The sequence below is a fragment of the Terrapene carolina genome, unplaced genomic scaffold, assembly GCF_002925995.2.
Source record: "Terrapene carolina triunguis isolate 2854851 unplaced genomic scaffold, T_m_triunguis-2.0 Scaffold95, whole genome shotgun sequence".
Classification (NCBI taxonomy): Eukaryota; Metazoa; Chordata; order Testudines; family Emydidae; genus Terrapene; species Terrapene triunguis.
The window spans coordinates 21,079,836-21,093,198 of record NW_020664446.1 but is presented as its reverse complement, the minus strand read 5'-3'; the positions used below and the strand labels follow the sequence as shown (position 1 = coordinate 21,093,198).

General features: G+C 40.1%; 1 protein-coding gene across 2 annotated transcripts in view; it reads left to right on the top strand.

The window, feature by feature from the left end:
* CTBP2 (C-terminal binding protein 2) overlaps positions 1 to 13,363 on the top strand; it is a 178,250-nt gene that overhangs the window by 87,582 nt on the left and 77,305 nt on the right. The window contains exon 1 of one of the 2 annotated variants that reach the window (XM_024210648.2): positions 8,986 to 10,741. The exons of the other annotated variant lie outside the window; for it this stretch is intronic. Within the exon in view, the coding sequence (XP_024066416.2) occupies positions 8,986 to 10,741 (1,756 nt within the window). Of the gene's footprint in view, positions 1 to 8,985; positions 10,742 to 13,363 lie in introns of those variants that run through there. 2 annotated transcript variants of the gene reach the window in all.

The following is a 13,363-nucleotide window of genomic DNA, read 5'->3' as shown; positions in this document are numbered from 1 at the left end:
TGGACACTCCATCACCAAATGCACCTTTAGCCACAAGTGCAATGATAGTCATGAGATGTAGTTTAAGGAGCCTCTTTTGTTGAAAGTGTTTATTCCCCTGAGAAGAACAAATAGTCAGTAGATTTATTATTCTCATGCATGGGGTGACGGAGACTCAGTGTAACTTCCCCTCTCTCTTCTGCCCTCAGTTTTCTTCCTGTTGCTCTCCACAGGGCCTGATCCTGCCCATGTATTAAGCTGTCACCCCTTCTTCCTCTTTCATGACCCCGAGTGACATGTGTCCTGTTGTTTTATTTTGAGAATCTGTTACACTCCTGTTGCTCCCTCTGGACGTCCAAGAAGCATGTATCTGTTTTCCAGTAGGCAAAAGGATATTGTAATATGGATATCTTCCTTAAGGTCAGACTCGATGCTCTGATGGTACCTTCTGACATTAAAATCTATTAATCTAAAACACGGGTTCTCAAACTGTGGGTCGGGACCCCAAAGTGGGTTGCAACCCCATTTTAATGGAGTCGCCAGGGCTGGTGTTAGACTTGCTGCGGCCCAGGGCTGAAACCAAAGCCTGAGCCCCATTGCCCAGGGCTGAAACCAAAGCCTGAACCCCACTGCCTGGGGCCGAAACCCAAGGGCTTCAGTCCTGAGCAGGGGGGCTAAGGTTACATGCCGCCCCACCCAGGGCAGAAGCCCTGGGGCAGCTTTGCCCACTCTTCCCCCCCCTTCTACCACCACCCCTCCCAGGGTAGCAGGGCTTGGGCTTCAGTCCCCCCTCCTGGCGTCGTGTAGTAATTTTTGTGTCAGAAGGGGGCCATGCTGCAATGAAGTTTGAGACCCGCTGATCTAAAACATCTATTATTAAATAATTTATATTTGAAAGTATATTTCTCCCAATATTCTTTTACCTGTGAAGAGTTCCAAAACTTGGGAAACGTGGCCTGTAGCTCTTGAGTATCACCATAAAAAAAAAAAAGTCTCCTGAGATTCCACCTTTTAATCTTGTCAGGAATCCAGTAATACGTCCTTCATTATTATTATTATTTATTTATATGGAGGCCCAGGCATGCATGGCAGAGGTCAGAATTCTAAAACATACTCATTTCAGATTCTAGTTTGTGGGACAGATATAATTCCAAGCCTTTTCATTACAGATGATATTTAAATCCTACTCCCAAATTCTTTTAATATCATGATGAATTTTGACCTCAGGGTCTAATTCCCAATTTTGGATGCAAGATGCTTGATGTGATTTCCAAAGGATTTTTTAAAGACCATTCCCAGATTAGATCCTTGTGAATATTTGAGGGACATGCCCAATGAACCATGCATGCCAGATCACTATTCAGCATCCGGATTGATTACTTTTTTTGTAGTTCCTGAAAGTATATGCATTTTTGGTGTAGGAGTAAAAAAAAAAAAAAAAAGTTAACCCTTAGCTGGTGCAAGAATTGCACAATATTTTTCTGTTAATTGTTTTGTAAGCAATATTTTAAATATTTGAATGCAAAAATTTTGCTTGGTTGAAGCCTGGTTGTAAATCTTATTTCAAGATTTCTAGGTGGTGTTTACAGCTAAGTTTTTAGTTTTCATGTCTCTGAGTGCATTCTAGATTCTCATGTTCCTGTTAATCGGAATTCCATCTTTATCTTCAACAGTAAATCCTCATTCTTTGCCAGATCTTACAAGCCCATGCTAGATCGAAACCTGCTTCATAGATAATGGGTCTCTGCTGCACTTTTCTAAACTTGGCATAAAACTTGGAGGCTTTAATCCTAGAACTTGTTATTCAAAGGCAGCTTTAGGTGGATTTTTCCAGTTCCATGAAGTACTGCATTGAACATCTTCCTAGGAAGTTACTGCAGCCCAATACTGGAGTAATTATTTTGTGTATGCATGAAGTGCAGGCAAAGTGGGGCTATCTTCCAAAAAACCGATATATGCTGGTTTTCCCGGTGGGACTCCCAGTCACCAAAGGGCTTTATTCCCCTGGTGGATTGCTGCTTCTTGCAAAATCTATTGCCTGTTTAAATCTCTTCCCTAGCTGATGGTCATGTCTGTAAAATACTTGACATCTTAGGAAAAGCCATCTTGCATTTTAGGATCTCTATAGTAGTCCTGTTCGGTATTCTAGGAATCTTCCAAATATTCCCAACAGAGATATTCAGAACCAGTTTTTGTAAGCCCCTCTTGAATAGTGAGAAGATCCTGTGTGTCAGAATGCTGCTCTATCTTTGCACTACAGCAGCTCAGTATATACATACTGCTGTTATGGCTTCTGGCAGAGGTATTTACCCTGAAAGCCAGGTTGAGTGACCAGGAGCCATAGGTTCCCATTTGCAATAAAAAGCTTTGGAAGTTTCTATGATCCGCAAATATTTACTACAGAACTGAGCAGCATAAGTTAATGCTTTTCATGGTACTCAACCCTATAAAATAATAGAAGGTTGGAATAGGTGCAGTGAGAGTGTCTAGAAACACCCATTAGAGAGATTGTTGTTTCTTTGTTCAGCATCTCTAGTGTCCTGTGTACTGCCAAATAATAGATATGCAGCCTGCCACAGAGCACTTATTGGCTAATTGAAGGTATAATCACACCAGGCAAAAAGAAAGGAAGGACGTTGGGTGGCAAGAAGTCAAGGTTAGGGTTGCCAACCTCCAGGATTGCCCTGGAGTCTCCAGGAATTAAAGATTAATCTTTAATCAAAGATTATGTCATATGATAAAACCTCCAGGAATATGTCCAACCAAAATTGGCAACCCTATCAAGGATTACAATAATAAAGTTGTGGATTACTTAAATTTATTAGCTGCATGTCTTCGTGGGTTCCACAGTATAAAAAAAGTAAATAGTATGATTTTTTTTTTAAGTGATCTGCAGATACAGGGTCTGCTATAATGGGATGAGAAAAATAATGTGCAGAGAACACTTCCAAACACTTTTCAACCACAGATGCAGGTAATGCAGATGCACACCATTGCAGGTGGATCTGATACGCTTTAGAAATCGACTGCTATCTTTGTATAGTACCACAGAGATATCTGGGTTTTTGTGGGCTATTAGCAAATTATTAAAAAGAACAGGAGTACTTGTGGCACCTTAGAGACTAACAAATTTATTTCAGCATAAGCTTTCGTGGGCTACAACCCACTTCTTCGGATGCATATAGAGTGAAACATATATTGAGGAGATATATATACACACATACAGAGAGCATGAACAGGTGGGAGTTGTCTTACCAACTCTGAGAGGCCAATTAAGTAAGAGAAAAAAAACTTTTGAAGTGATGGCATTAGTCACTTAGAACTAGTTTTCTGCAGTAACTGCCTTTGTTTTTTGGCATGTGCTTTGGTTTGGTTTGCTTTGGTTTCTCCTACATATGTTCAGACCACACATTCCTTTTTCTTTTTTTGGAATATGCTTTTCATGTGCATGGGGCCATTTTTTTGTAGTAAACTGGAATGGCAGCATAACTAAGTTGGACGTTTTAGCTTGTATATAGCACATTTAGAGGCAGGATTTTTTTAAAGTGAGTTCCTACAGTTTTCAGTGCACAAACCATGGGAATATGTGATCCAGTGTTTTCAATAAATGTATATCCCAATTTCAGGGAGGTTGAGTTGCAAATATACATAAGCTTTTGTTTTTTGCTTCTAAAGTGACCAGAATCTAGAGTTACATGGGGCTGCGACTGCTTAGTGTTCAGCTAGTCTTGAGAGTTTTTGTTGTAATGCACCAACTTGGTATTTGGGTTTTCTTTGGAGTGTTTTGTTGAACTTCTTAAGCATCCACACTTTTGGTTTGGAAATTCGTAAAAGCACCTGGCACAGCTCCAAAAGCTGAGTGCTTTCAGATGCTGTTCTTATTCCTTTGATTATTGAAAATGATTCCTGTGCAATCCTGCTAATTTTCTCTTTGTACTTATCTAATTTAGAGAGAAGCTGCTATAAAGCCTATCTGTGCTGTGCGCTTGTTGCCACTGTGTGAGAGCTTTTTGCAAAGCCAAATTTAAGCAAATACAATGACTTCCTAGGGATTATCACGCACACTCCCACCCACCCACCTCTAGATTTTTATTTAAACTATGTTCTTTATGTGGTATTTACAGTGCATGTCATTCCCTTTTCCCCTTTTGTATCCACTATATACCAGAAAATGTTTAACTCCACCTCATCAATGCCTCTTGAGGAGGTGCAAACAGAGGAAGCAATAAAGGGCTACCTAAGCTTCAGCAATCATTATGCACAATGATGCATTTTCAGTAGAAGGGCAGACATTCAGAGGGCTATAATATTACTCTTACGCTGCACCTTTCTGGTGCATTTTATCCAGGGAACTCAAAGCATGTTAAGAACACTAATGAATTAATATCTTCACAGCATCAGAGTGAAGTAGGTACGTATTATGATACCCACTTTATAAATGGGTAATCTGAGATCAGAGAAGTTAAGTAAGTTAACCAAAGTGTCACAGTGAGTCAATGGCAGAGCCAGGAATAGAACCCAGGAGTCGTGATATGTAATCCCTGCCCTAACCACTATGCACATTCCCTCTCAAGGGGCTTTCCACTTACACTGATAGCATGGGCGGCGGGTATAATAGGCATGGGGAGGCTCCGCCTCCCCCAGCACTGCCACGGCCACTGGACCACCCCTCCCTCCCCCAGTTGCGGGGTTCGGCGGTGAAGTTTTTGTTTTATTATGCCCCATGCAGGTTCCGGGGCAGCTGAGGGGGCAAATACCACCACCTCAGTTGCCCCAAACCTGCATGGGGCATATCAAAAGCGTCTTAACAGATGCTTTTCCCCTGCGCGGGTTGGGTCCGGGGAGGGAGGCACGGCTCAGCTTTGACCAGCCCGGGGCTCCTCCAGCCAAGGTGGGGAGTGCTCAGGGCTTCGGCCAGGCCGGGGCTCTTGTGGCCGGGGGGGAGGGCACTGTGGGGGGGACGGGATTTGTGGCTCCAGCCGCGGGGGGAGGGTGGGGAAGGGGGTCTCGGGGCTCTGGCCATGGGGAGGGCACGGGAGAAGGCGCGGAGCCGGGGGCTAGCCTCCCCAAAGAGGGGCTTCACCTGCTGCCCATGACTGATAGGAATTCTACATACACATTGAGGCGACAGTAGACTCTCTAGCATTTGCAGATTTAATAGTCTGTTTTCTAAAGTAAGTAAGAGAATATAATCCATGCTTTCTTCTCTCCCAGATACAAAACTGAATTTTCTAGCACTGTGTAGAGCTAGACATTTACCATTAGCAGACCCCATTGACTTATACAAATTTGATCTTCACCCCTTCAATTTTAGATGAGGGGATTTTAGATGACAGAGTCACCCATCACATTAAAAAAAAAAAAAAGTCTATTTTTGCAGTTGCCGTATCATAGCAGAACACATGCCGATTATGTCACTGTTGAATTGAAAACCATTGTTTTAAACTCTAATTGTGCATTTTTTTCATGAGTTCACAAAGACAAAAGCATTTCATATCATGGTAATTATTTTGCTTTTGTTCCATGTTGCAATATTCCTAATATATCTGTAAAATTCAAAGATAAGGTACAATAAAATGGGCTGCATGTAAAACACATTCCTCAGTCTCACCCTTGCATTAGGAATGTCAATATTTGTGAATTGCTCTTTTCCCAGGTACTCTGTTATATCAGATTAGTTACGTTGGATCAGTACGTTGCTCCATAAAGTCCTCTGTTGGTGACTGTTGCAGGGATCTTATTTTATAAATAGCTACAGAACTAGGAACTGTTTTTAAGAGTGCAAAAAGAAAAACAAAAGAGCTCTCTGCCTCTATCTGTATTTCATTTAAAATATTTCTTACTCATTTTCTGGTGCAGTGGGGAAGTTAACTTTTTTGGTTTTTTTCCCCCCATCATATTTCATGCTGGCTGTCACGGTCACATCTGTGCTCTCATTTGTGTTCATTGAGCAAATAGTCTGTGTCCACCTTAACAGAGAAGTTAGAGCGAGGGCAGAGCAGACATGGCTGGGCTAAGCAGAGGGTTTTCAGGGAGATGATAGTTTAGACTGAAAGGCTGCTGGAATTCCTGCTCAGCAGCTGTTAAAGTAAATAGAATAGAAATACACTCTCTAGTGAGGACACAAGAATTTCTTTAACTTAGTGTTGTGGAAAAGTGGCTTGACTTTTCACTAAAGCCCTGATCCTGTACACACACACACGTGCTTAACTTCAAGCACTTGTGGAGATCCATTGAAGTCAATGGGACTGCTCATGTGTTTAAATTCAACCATATGCAGAAGTGTTGCCAGGATCAGGGCCTAAAATGTTAGTTTGCTGGCTCCTATAAAGCAGGAACACAGACATTGTTACTGAGCACTCCACCACATTTTTGACTTTCACAGCATTTCTTTATCTAAAGAGAAGAATAGATGCAGTTGCTGGATGATAATTTTTAGAGCCTGGACTGATGCTTTCAGTAATGGGGAAATATGGTCTTCTCGCTAGGACATGGGACAGGGAGTCATGAGACCTAGGTTTTTTTCTGGGGTTCTTCTTCAGTTTGTGTGTGAACTTGAGCAAGTCTCTACACATTTGCAACTAGATTTTGGTATCTAATATTTTGGGTGCCCAACTTGAGACCCGAGGGCCTGGGGGGCATTTTAAGAGGTACTGAACAGCCCAAGGTCCCCACTGATTTCAACTGCAGTTGTCTTTCTCAGCACCTCTGAAAATGAGGCACCTAAATTAATGAACACTAGAAAATATGGGCCTTAACGTCTCTGTGACTTAGTTTTTTCAGCTGTGTGTTGAGGATAATACCACCAATCTTGGTGTTGTGACTAAATTCATTAATGATTTCCTTTTAAATCACTGGCTGAAAGATGCTCTTGAACTGTAGAATATCAATACTATTTTATTGTATAAAATTATATAATTTTTCCTAGCTCTCTTCTGCGTCAGAACTTTGATAACAGAGAAAATAACAGTATTAAAAACAACCAAACAACTTGGATTTTAATGTAGCTAGTTTGGAATATATTTTACCCTTTTAAGAAAAAGGTTGTAATCAAATATTTTTGTAGGCCAAGATGTTCTCCGTTATTCATCAGCTACAAACTTGTCTTTCCATTTTGACTCACACAGGAAGAAATTTTCCAGTGTGCCTTAATTCTGTTAGTTAATTCAATATGATGCTAATCAGATATTGTCCAAAAATGCATAAATAATCTTGTGGGGGCATTTTTTTTTTGTATGTCTATAAAATATCCAGAATATTTTTAAAGACTTGAATTCTTTGTGGGGGAGGATGTTTGAAGAGGATTTTGTACTATTTACTGCAATAAAGAAATTTAGGGATTACTAAGAGATCCTGTCAGTATTTGGGTCAGAAATATAGCCCAGAGGTATTAGTATGATAGGCAAGTATAAGCATTAGACTGTATTAGTGACTTAGCTATCATAATAGCACAATACTTCATCATGTGATGGCTAGTGCACGAAACATTTATTGTGGATTAGCCATAAAAATGCACAAGCTGTTCCCCCCCCTCCTCCCGACCTCCCTAAAAAGGTGTCTATTACTCCTTTTAGTAATTCAGACCTGAAATTTGCATATTTGTAATGCTGACATTTTTACTGTAGCAGAGAAAGAAACAGATTCATTTCCATTTAAATTTTTTTTAAACAGAAGTATTGCAGTGTAGGTGATGGTTGGTAAACAAAATATAATATTTGCTCTACTCTTGCAAAAACAACGACTGTTTGAGCATTTGCAGGATGTGACAGTTGATCTGTGTTTTAGAGAATTATTTTAATATCTCTCCCAAAAATGGTAACCTTGTATGGAAAATTTTTGTATGTTTCTAAATAACAATTTTCTTTGGTGTGATTCCATCTAAATCCCTTTGCCTACTTTCAGCTTAAAAAGCCTAAGCCATATGACTATTGAAATGCTGCAAGATACAAAAATTGAGTTTTGTCTGATGTCTGAGTGTTTTTCCATCTCATAAACATATAGTTAAAGGAAGCCAGGAGATAATAGACAAAAGTCTACTACTCCCTTTTTTTGCTTTGTAATACCAGGTTTAAGATCCTTTGATCCTCCCTTCCTTTACTGTGACCTCTTCTAGGGTCTTAAAATTATAAATTCCAGATTACACCTCCGCAATTTTCTTTCCTGGGATGATGAAAGGATTTGAGTATTATGATAATGTAAAGAATCCTTTTGGAGCTAATTTGAAACTGCAACAAAAAAACGTAATTTCCAAAGCAAATTACAATATTCGTAAAGTGTTCTACTGATACCTAAGAAATTTCTAGCCAGTGTCTTATATTCTTGAGTTTCTTGCATCAGCCTTTTTTTAGGCTTGTCTGCCTTCTTCCATTTAATTTGTCCTTAGCTGTGTGCCGTGGATTAGCATTTCATCAGGATGGATTAAGATTGAGCTGACACTGAAGCTTTCTTTTTTATTATTTATTTTTATATATATATACACATATATGTATCATATATATGAACGTATATACAAATAAAATGTAAAAATAATTTTCAGAAGAGAAATTATATTGAGGTTGCTGGATCGGCTGGCGCAGAAGGTTTCATCGGGCTAAAGTGATGTCACATGGAACAAAGGCTTTAGGGGTTTTATTTAGCTCATAATCCTCACACACTGCTAGACCAGTTGTCCATGTGAGCAAACTGTCCCAAGCAGGAAGGGATAAACCATCTGGATTAAATGCAGCAACCCTTGTCTGTGACTGAACTATACAGAAAAGACCTTTCATTCTTCGGTTTTGGAGTGAGACTGAGTTACAGTGGGTGTTGTGTGTTTTGTCTACTAAAGTTTCGAAGAATTAATAATTCAGGCAATACTTTGAAATATAAAACCACCACTTGGTTGTTTCTGAAGTCCCAGAAGAGCTCAGATACAGCTCGATCTGTTTTTGACGTGTGTAATAGAAGATTTAAAAAGAGAGGTTCCTTCTCTTCTTTATCTCAACAGAAGTCAATTGTTTCATTCCAATGCCAATTCCAAGTAAGCATACAAATATCGGCCGTTCTCAGAGCTGGGATGCTGCAGGATGGTATGAAGGCAACTGGGAGAATGAAAATGCATTTGAATATCAGAGACCAACAGGGAGGAGAAATTCGCTGACTTACGGTGGAGAAGGAGGTTGGTATGAGCAGCCAAACCATAGACCGCATGATATCATCTTGCAAGGAGGTGTGGAATTGAAGCAAGAGCCATACCCATATCAGGATCCAGTTTTTAACCAGGGTCCCTTACGGAAGGGTTCTGTTCCCGACTTCACTTACTACGACAGACAGGCTGCAATGTCTGGACGAAGCTCCTTGCCATCTCAGGATTATTACAGTGACCCATCTTTAGCCGCTAGATCACCTAAAGATCCACGCTACTATAGAGACCACATGATTAATAGATCATTACCGAATTATGGGATTCCCAGTAGCAGATTGGCTTGGGATCAGGTACAAGGACGGTCACCTGCCCAACACGAAGCCAGCCGTATGTATAGGGATCCCATGAGTAAAATGATCCAAGAGGGGCAGAGAATGCGAAACAGAGATCCTTCTCCTGCAAGGTATGGTGTTGAACAGCCCACCCCTAGATATGGAACAGAACCATCATCATTTCCCAACAGGCAGGTCTATAGTGATACAGCAGAGAGACCTATAGAGTCTGCAGCTGCTAGACAAACTACTCCAACGTGCTTGGTAGTCGATCCAAATTCTGCTACTGTTCCTGATGGGAGCATAGGTCCATCTGCCGTTGCTGTAAATCGTGGTTATGGACCCATCAGGGAAAATGTCAATGCAAAGATTCCTTATGACAGTTATGAATCTGCCATGACTCCTTCCCATTCTCAGATGCCCTCAGCTTTTCCAGGACAAGACATTAAAAGAAACTTTGATCCGGAGTTCCTAGCACTTCTGCGTTCAGAAGGCGTGTCCGAAAGCACATTCAATGCTTTGCTGCAGCAAGGGTTTGATTCTCCGAGCCTGCTCGCGATGATGGAAGAGAATGATATAAAATCTGTAGCTCCGAATCTTGGACAGGCCAGGGTGCTTTCCCGCATTGCCCATAACTACAAAACAGAAATTCAGCTACAAAGGCATGATAGGAAGAACAGCACACTCCGTCCCAGGACCCGATCTAACAGCTTTAGTCATCGAAGTGAACTGCTGCAGAATGAATATGGCATGCACCCCGCCACGGGTCCTGGTGTAGACGGCACAACTATGCAGCAACCACTTCCTCCTTCTCTACAGCCAGTATCACCAAGAGTAGGAGAAATAAATCGTCGCCCATCCAGTGCCCCCACACAGCACCTTCTGGAAACTGCAACTTATTCTGCATCTGGGGCAACTCATCAAGGTGCTCATTTTCTAGCTAATTCTGGATACAACACTCCTTTACCATGCAACATGCACACTCGTCCAGTGTCTGCCTATTCCACCCCAACTGGATTACCAGGGACTACAGTGCAGACTAACCCACATGCAAGTCCCAAAACAGCATATACAACTACTTACACAGTGCCCATGGAGCTGCTGAAGAGGGACCGAAATACGTCAATGTCCCCAATGCATAGCCCACACAGCAGCCCTCAGCTTCTCCGAAAGCAAGGAGCCCAAATGGATTCCACCCTGGCACTTGCTGGCCCAAGTTTTCACATGCAACATTCTCCTTATCAGAAACTCACCAGACGCACTGGACCACCAGTTATTGTCTCAACCATGGCGTCACCTGAACCAAGTAATTTTCTAAAAGTGTATTCATTAGTAGTGTGCTCTAGGAGAGTTATGTCTGTGTGTGTTTATCGTAAGATAAATTTGGGTCTAATCCAGTTAGATTTAGGGCTAAAATATTAGATACATCCCTATGCACAAAAAAGTGGGGCAAATAGGTTTACCCCGGGGCCACAAGTTATTGAGCGTTTCCAGTTCTGCCTTTCACAGTGCGATTAAATTCAGAGTATTTTATTTGATTAGCTAACTTCAGATAAAGTGACTGGTATATCAGATAATTGTTCTACTATGAATCTTGCTGTTCCTGTTGTTTGTACGGAACAGAAGATTAGATACTGCATTTTCTGAGCAATTAGGCTACAGGGTTAGTTGTAGATTTACTTCTTACAGTTGTTATCGGGCACAAATATGTTTCTCAGAGGAAATGGTTAGCATTGTTTTGCCTAAATTTATCAGATAGCTAATGGTGTTAGTTCCAGAATTGACTTACCTTTGGCAGTTACCATAGTCTTTTTTTAATTAATTTACTGTTTTATCAGACACCTAAAATAAAACTCTTGATTTCCTATTAGGAGTACTTATAAGTGTGGCAATGTAACTATTAAGGAACTAGGTCGACACTTAATGTTAAAGTCAATGATTAACCGCTAGAATGATAAAAAGGAGTGGTTGCCCCTTTTTTCCTCCTCTTTTTGTCTTCAGAAATGTTCAAATCCCTTCCTTGTTTAGGGCTAAATGGTTCAAACAGACTTAGTGCTTCAATTTGGAAAATATAAATTGATACTCACTAGTCAAAGACCAACAAAAAGTACCATAGGAAATGCATTTTGCAGTAAAAGGAAATTTAGAAGATCCCATTCATTTGTTACTTTGACTTTTCTGATAAATGTTAAAACCCCTTTAAAATGTTTTTTTTGTGCACAGTGATAGTGACTGTATGGGAGGGAATTATTTCTCTGCACAGCACAGCTGAACCACCATACAAACACATTGTGAACAATGTACTGTACAAGCGCACGCATAAAATGCCTTAATAAAAGTATACCATTTATAGGCATGGAAACTGTGCCAAGCTAGTGATGACATTCCATGGGAATCTAAATAAAGAACTATTTTGCAAGTGGAAATGATAAAGTTGTCAAAATTCAGACCTCCCGCCCCCTTTCCTGCAATCACAGATTTAAAAAGTTGATTCCTCCTCTTTTGTGACTATTGTATTTAATTTGTGTAATTTATAAATATAGATCATATTTAAATATTCATCAACATTATGTGTATTGACATGATTCAGGCACAAAGGAAGGACATCCAGGCAGGCTTTTGAATAAACAATTTCCAAAAGCCTGAAAAATGAAACTGACATAATACTGAGAACACAAATGTTAATTTAATTGCAGTGCATCTGATCCAGCTGATTACTTTAGTAACATTGGAGTGAAAGTACATATTAATACTGCTGCAAGGGACTGCCGGGGTGTATACATTTTGAATGATTTTTTCCCATAGGATAAATTTAACATTCCTTCCATTATTCCTCATATTTAAATTGTGAATTAAGTTCTTTAAAAGTCTATACTATTCTCTTCCTTTTAAAAAAAAATCCATGTATGACAAGAAGAAACCAACAATGTTTCTGAGATCCTGAGCCCTCTTCTTCACAAGTCAAACATTCTTTCTCTACAACCAACTCATTTGCATGAGGATGACATTTGTTGCTCCAGTAATTTCATCAGATAATGGCCAGCTTGCAAAGCGGATCTGAAAACATATTCCTTAATTATGTGTTGCTAAGCAACGAGAGGGTTTGGTCATAATCACAGAAAGATTATCTTCTCATTGAAGTGGCTGAAAGGTTTAGCTGAAGGAGGACCTGTAAAATTGTCTTCATTTATTTATTTTGCATTTTATTTTTTTTTCAAAATAGAACAGGAGAGGGCTTTCCCCCCCTTAAAATGTAATTTTAAACTAGAAGTCAAGGTAAGATGTGTGGTGTGACAGTTTCAAGGTGTCTTAACTGTGTTAAGGAATTAGTCTTTGAGAAACACCATTTCTATGCAGCATTTGGTGTTTACTACAATCAGAGTTGAAGGTGAACTTCCAAAATAGTCCTATGAGCATATGTCCCAGCATTTTCATGATTGAGGAGGAGCCTGGATACTTGTTTTGTAATTTTTGTATTAAATTTCTGAAGCTTTATGTAATTGATTTGTGAATATCTTGTATTTTTGTAGTTGGAACAGACAGTTCAAAACAAGTGAGTCTAGCTGCCCTGCCCAAATGAGTATTTCCAGTGATTGGGACTGGGAGAAAAAGTGAGGAACCAAAGGCCCATCTCAAATATGCAATTGGAAAATCATTCAAACTCTTGGTTATATGTACAGGACTGGAAGGAAGTAATCAAAGAAGATGTCATGTATTGTCCATACCTGCTGAGGCTGGAATGAAGGATAAGGCTCCCATATAGTGGTATAGGAAGTTATCATAGTGGATAATGAGACCCTTGGATACCAGAGAGGATAGAGGTTTCATGAGAAGAAAGAAACTTGATTTTCCAAAAGGGCATAAGAGACGATCTAGGGCACAGAATGCCTCAGAATGCCTTAAATTAGAGGCCTTCCTGGAGTGTGGA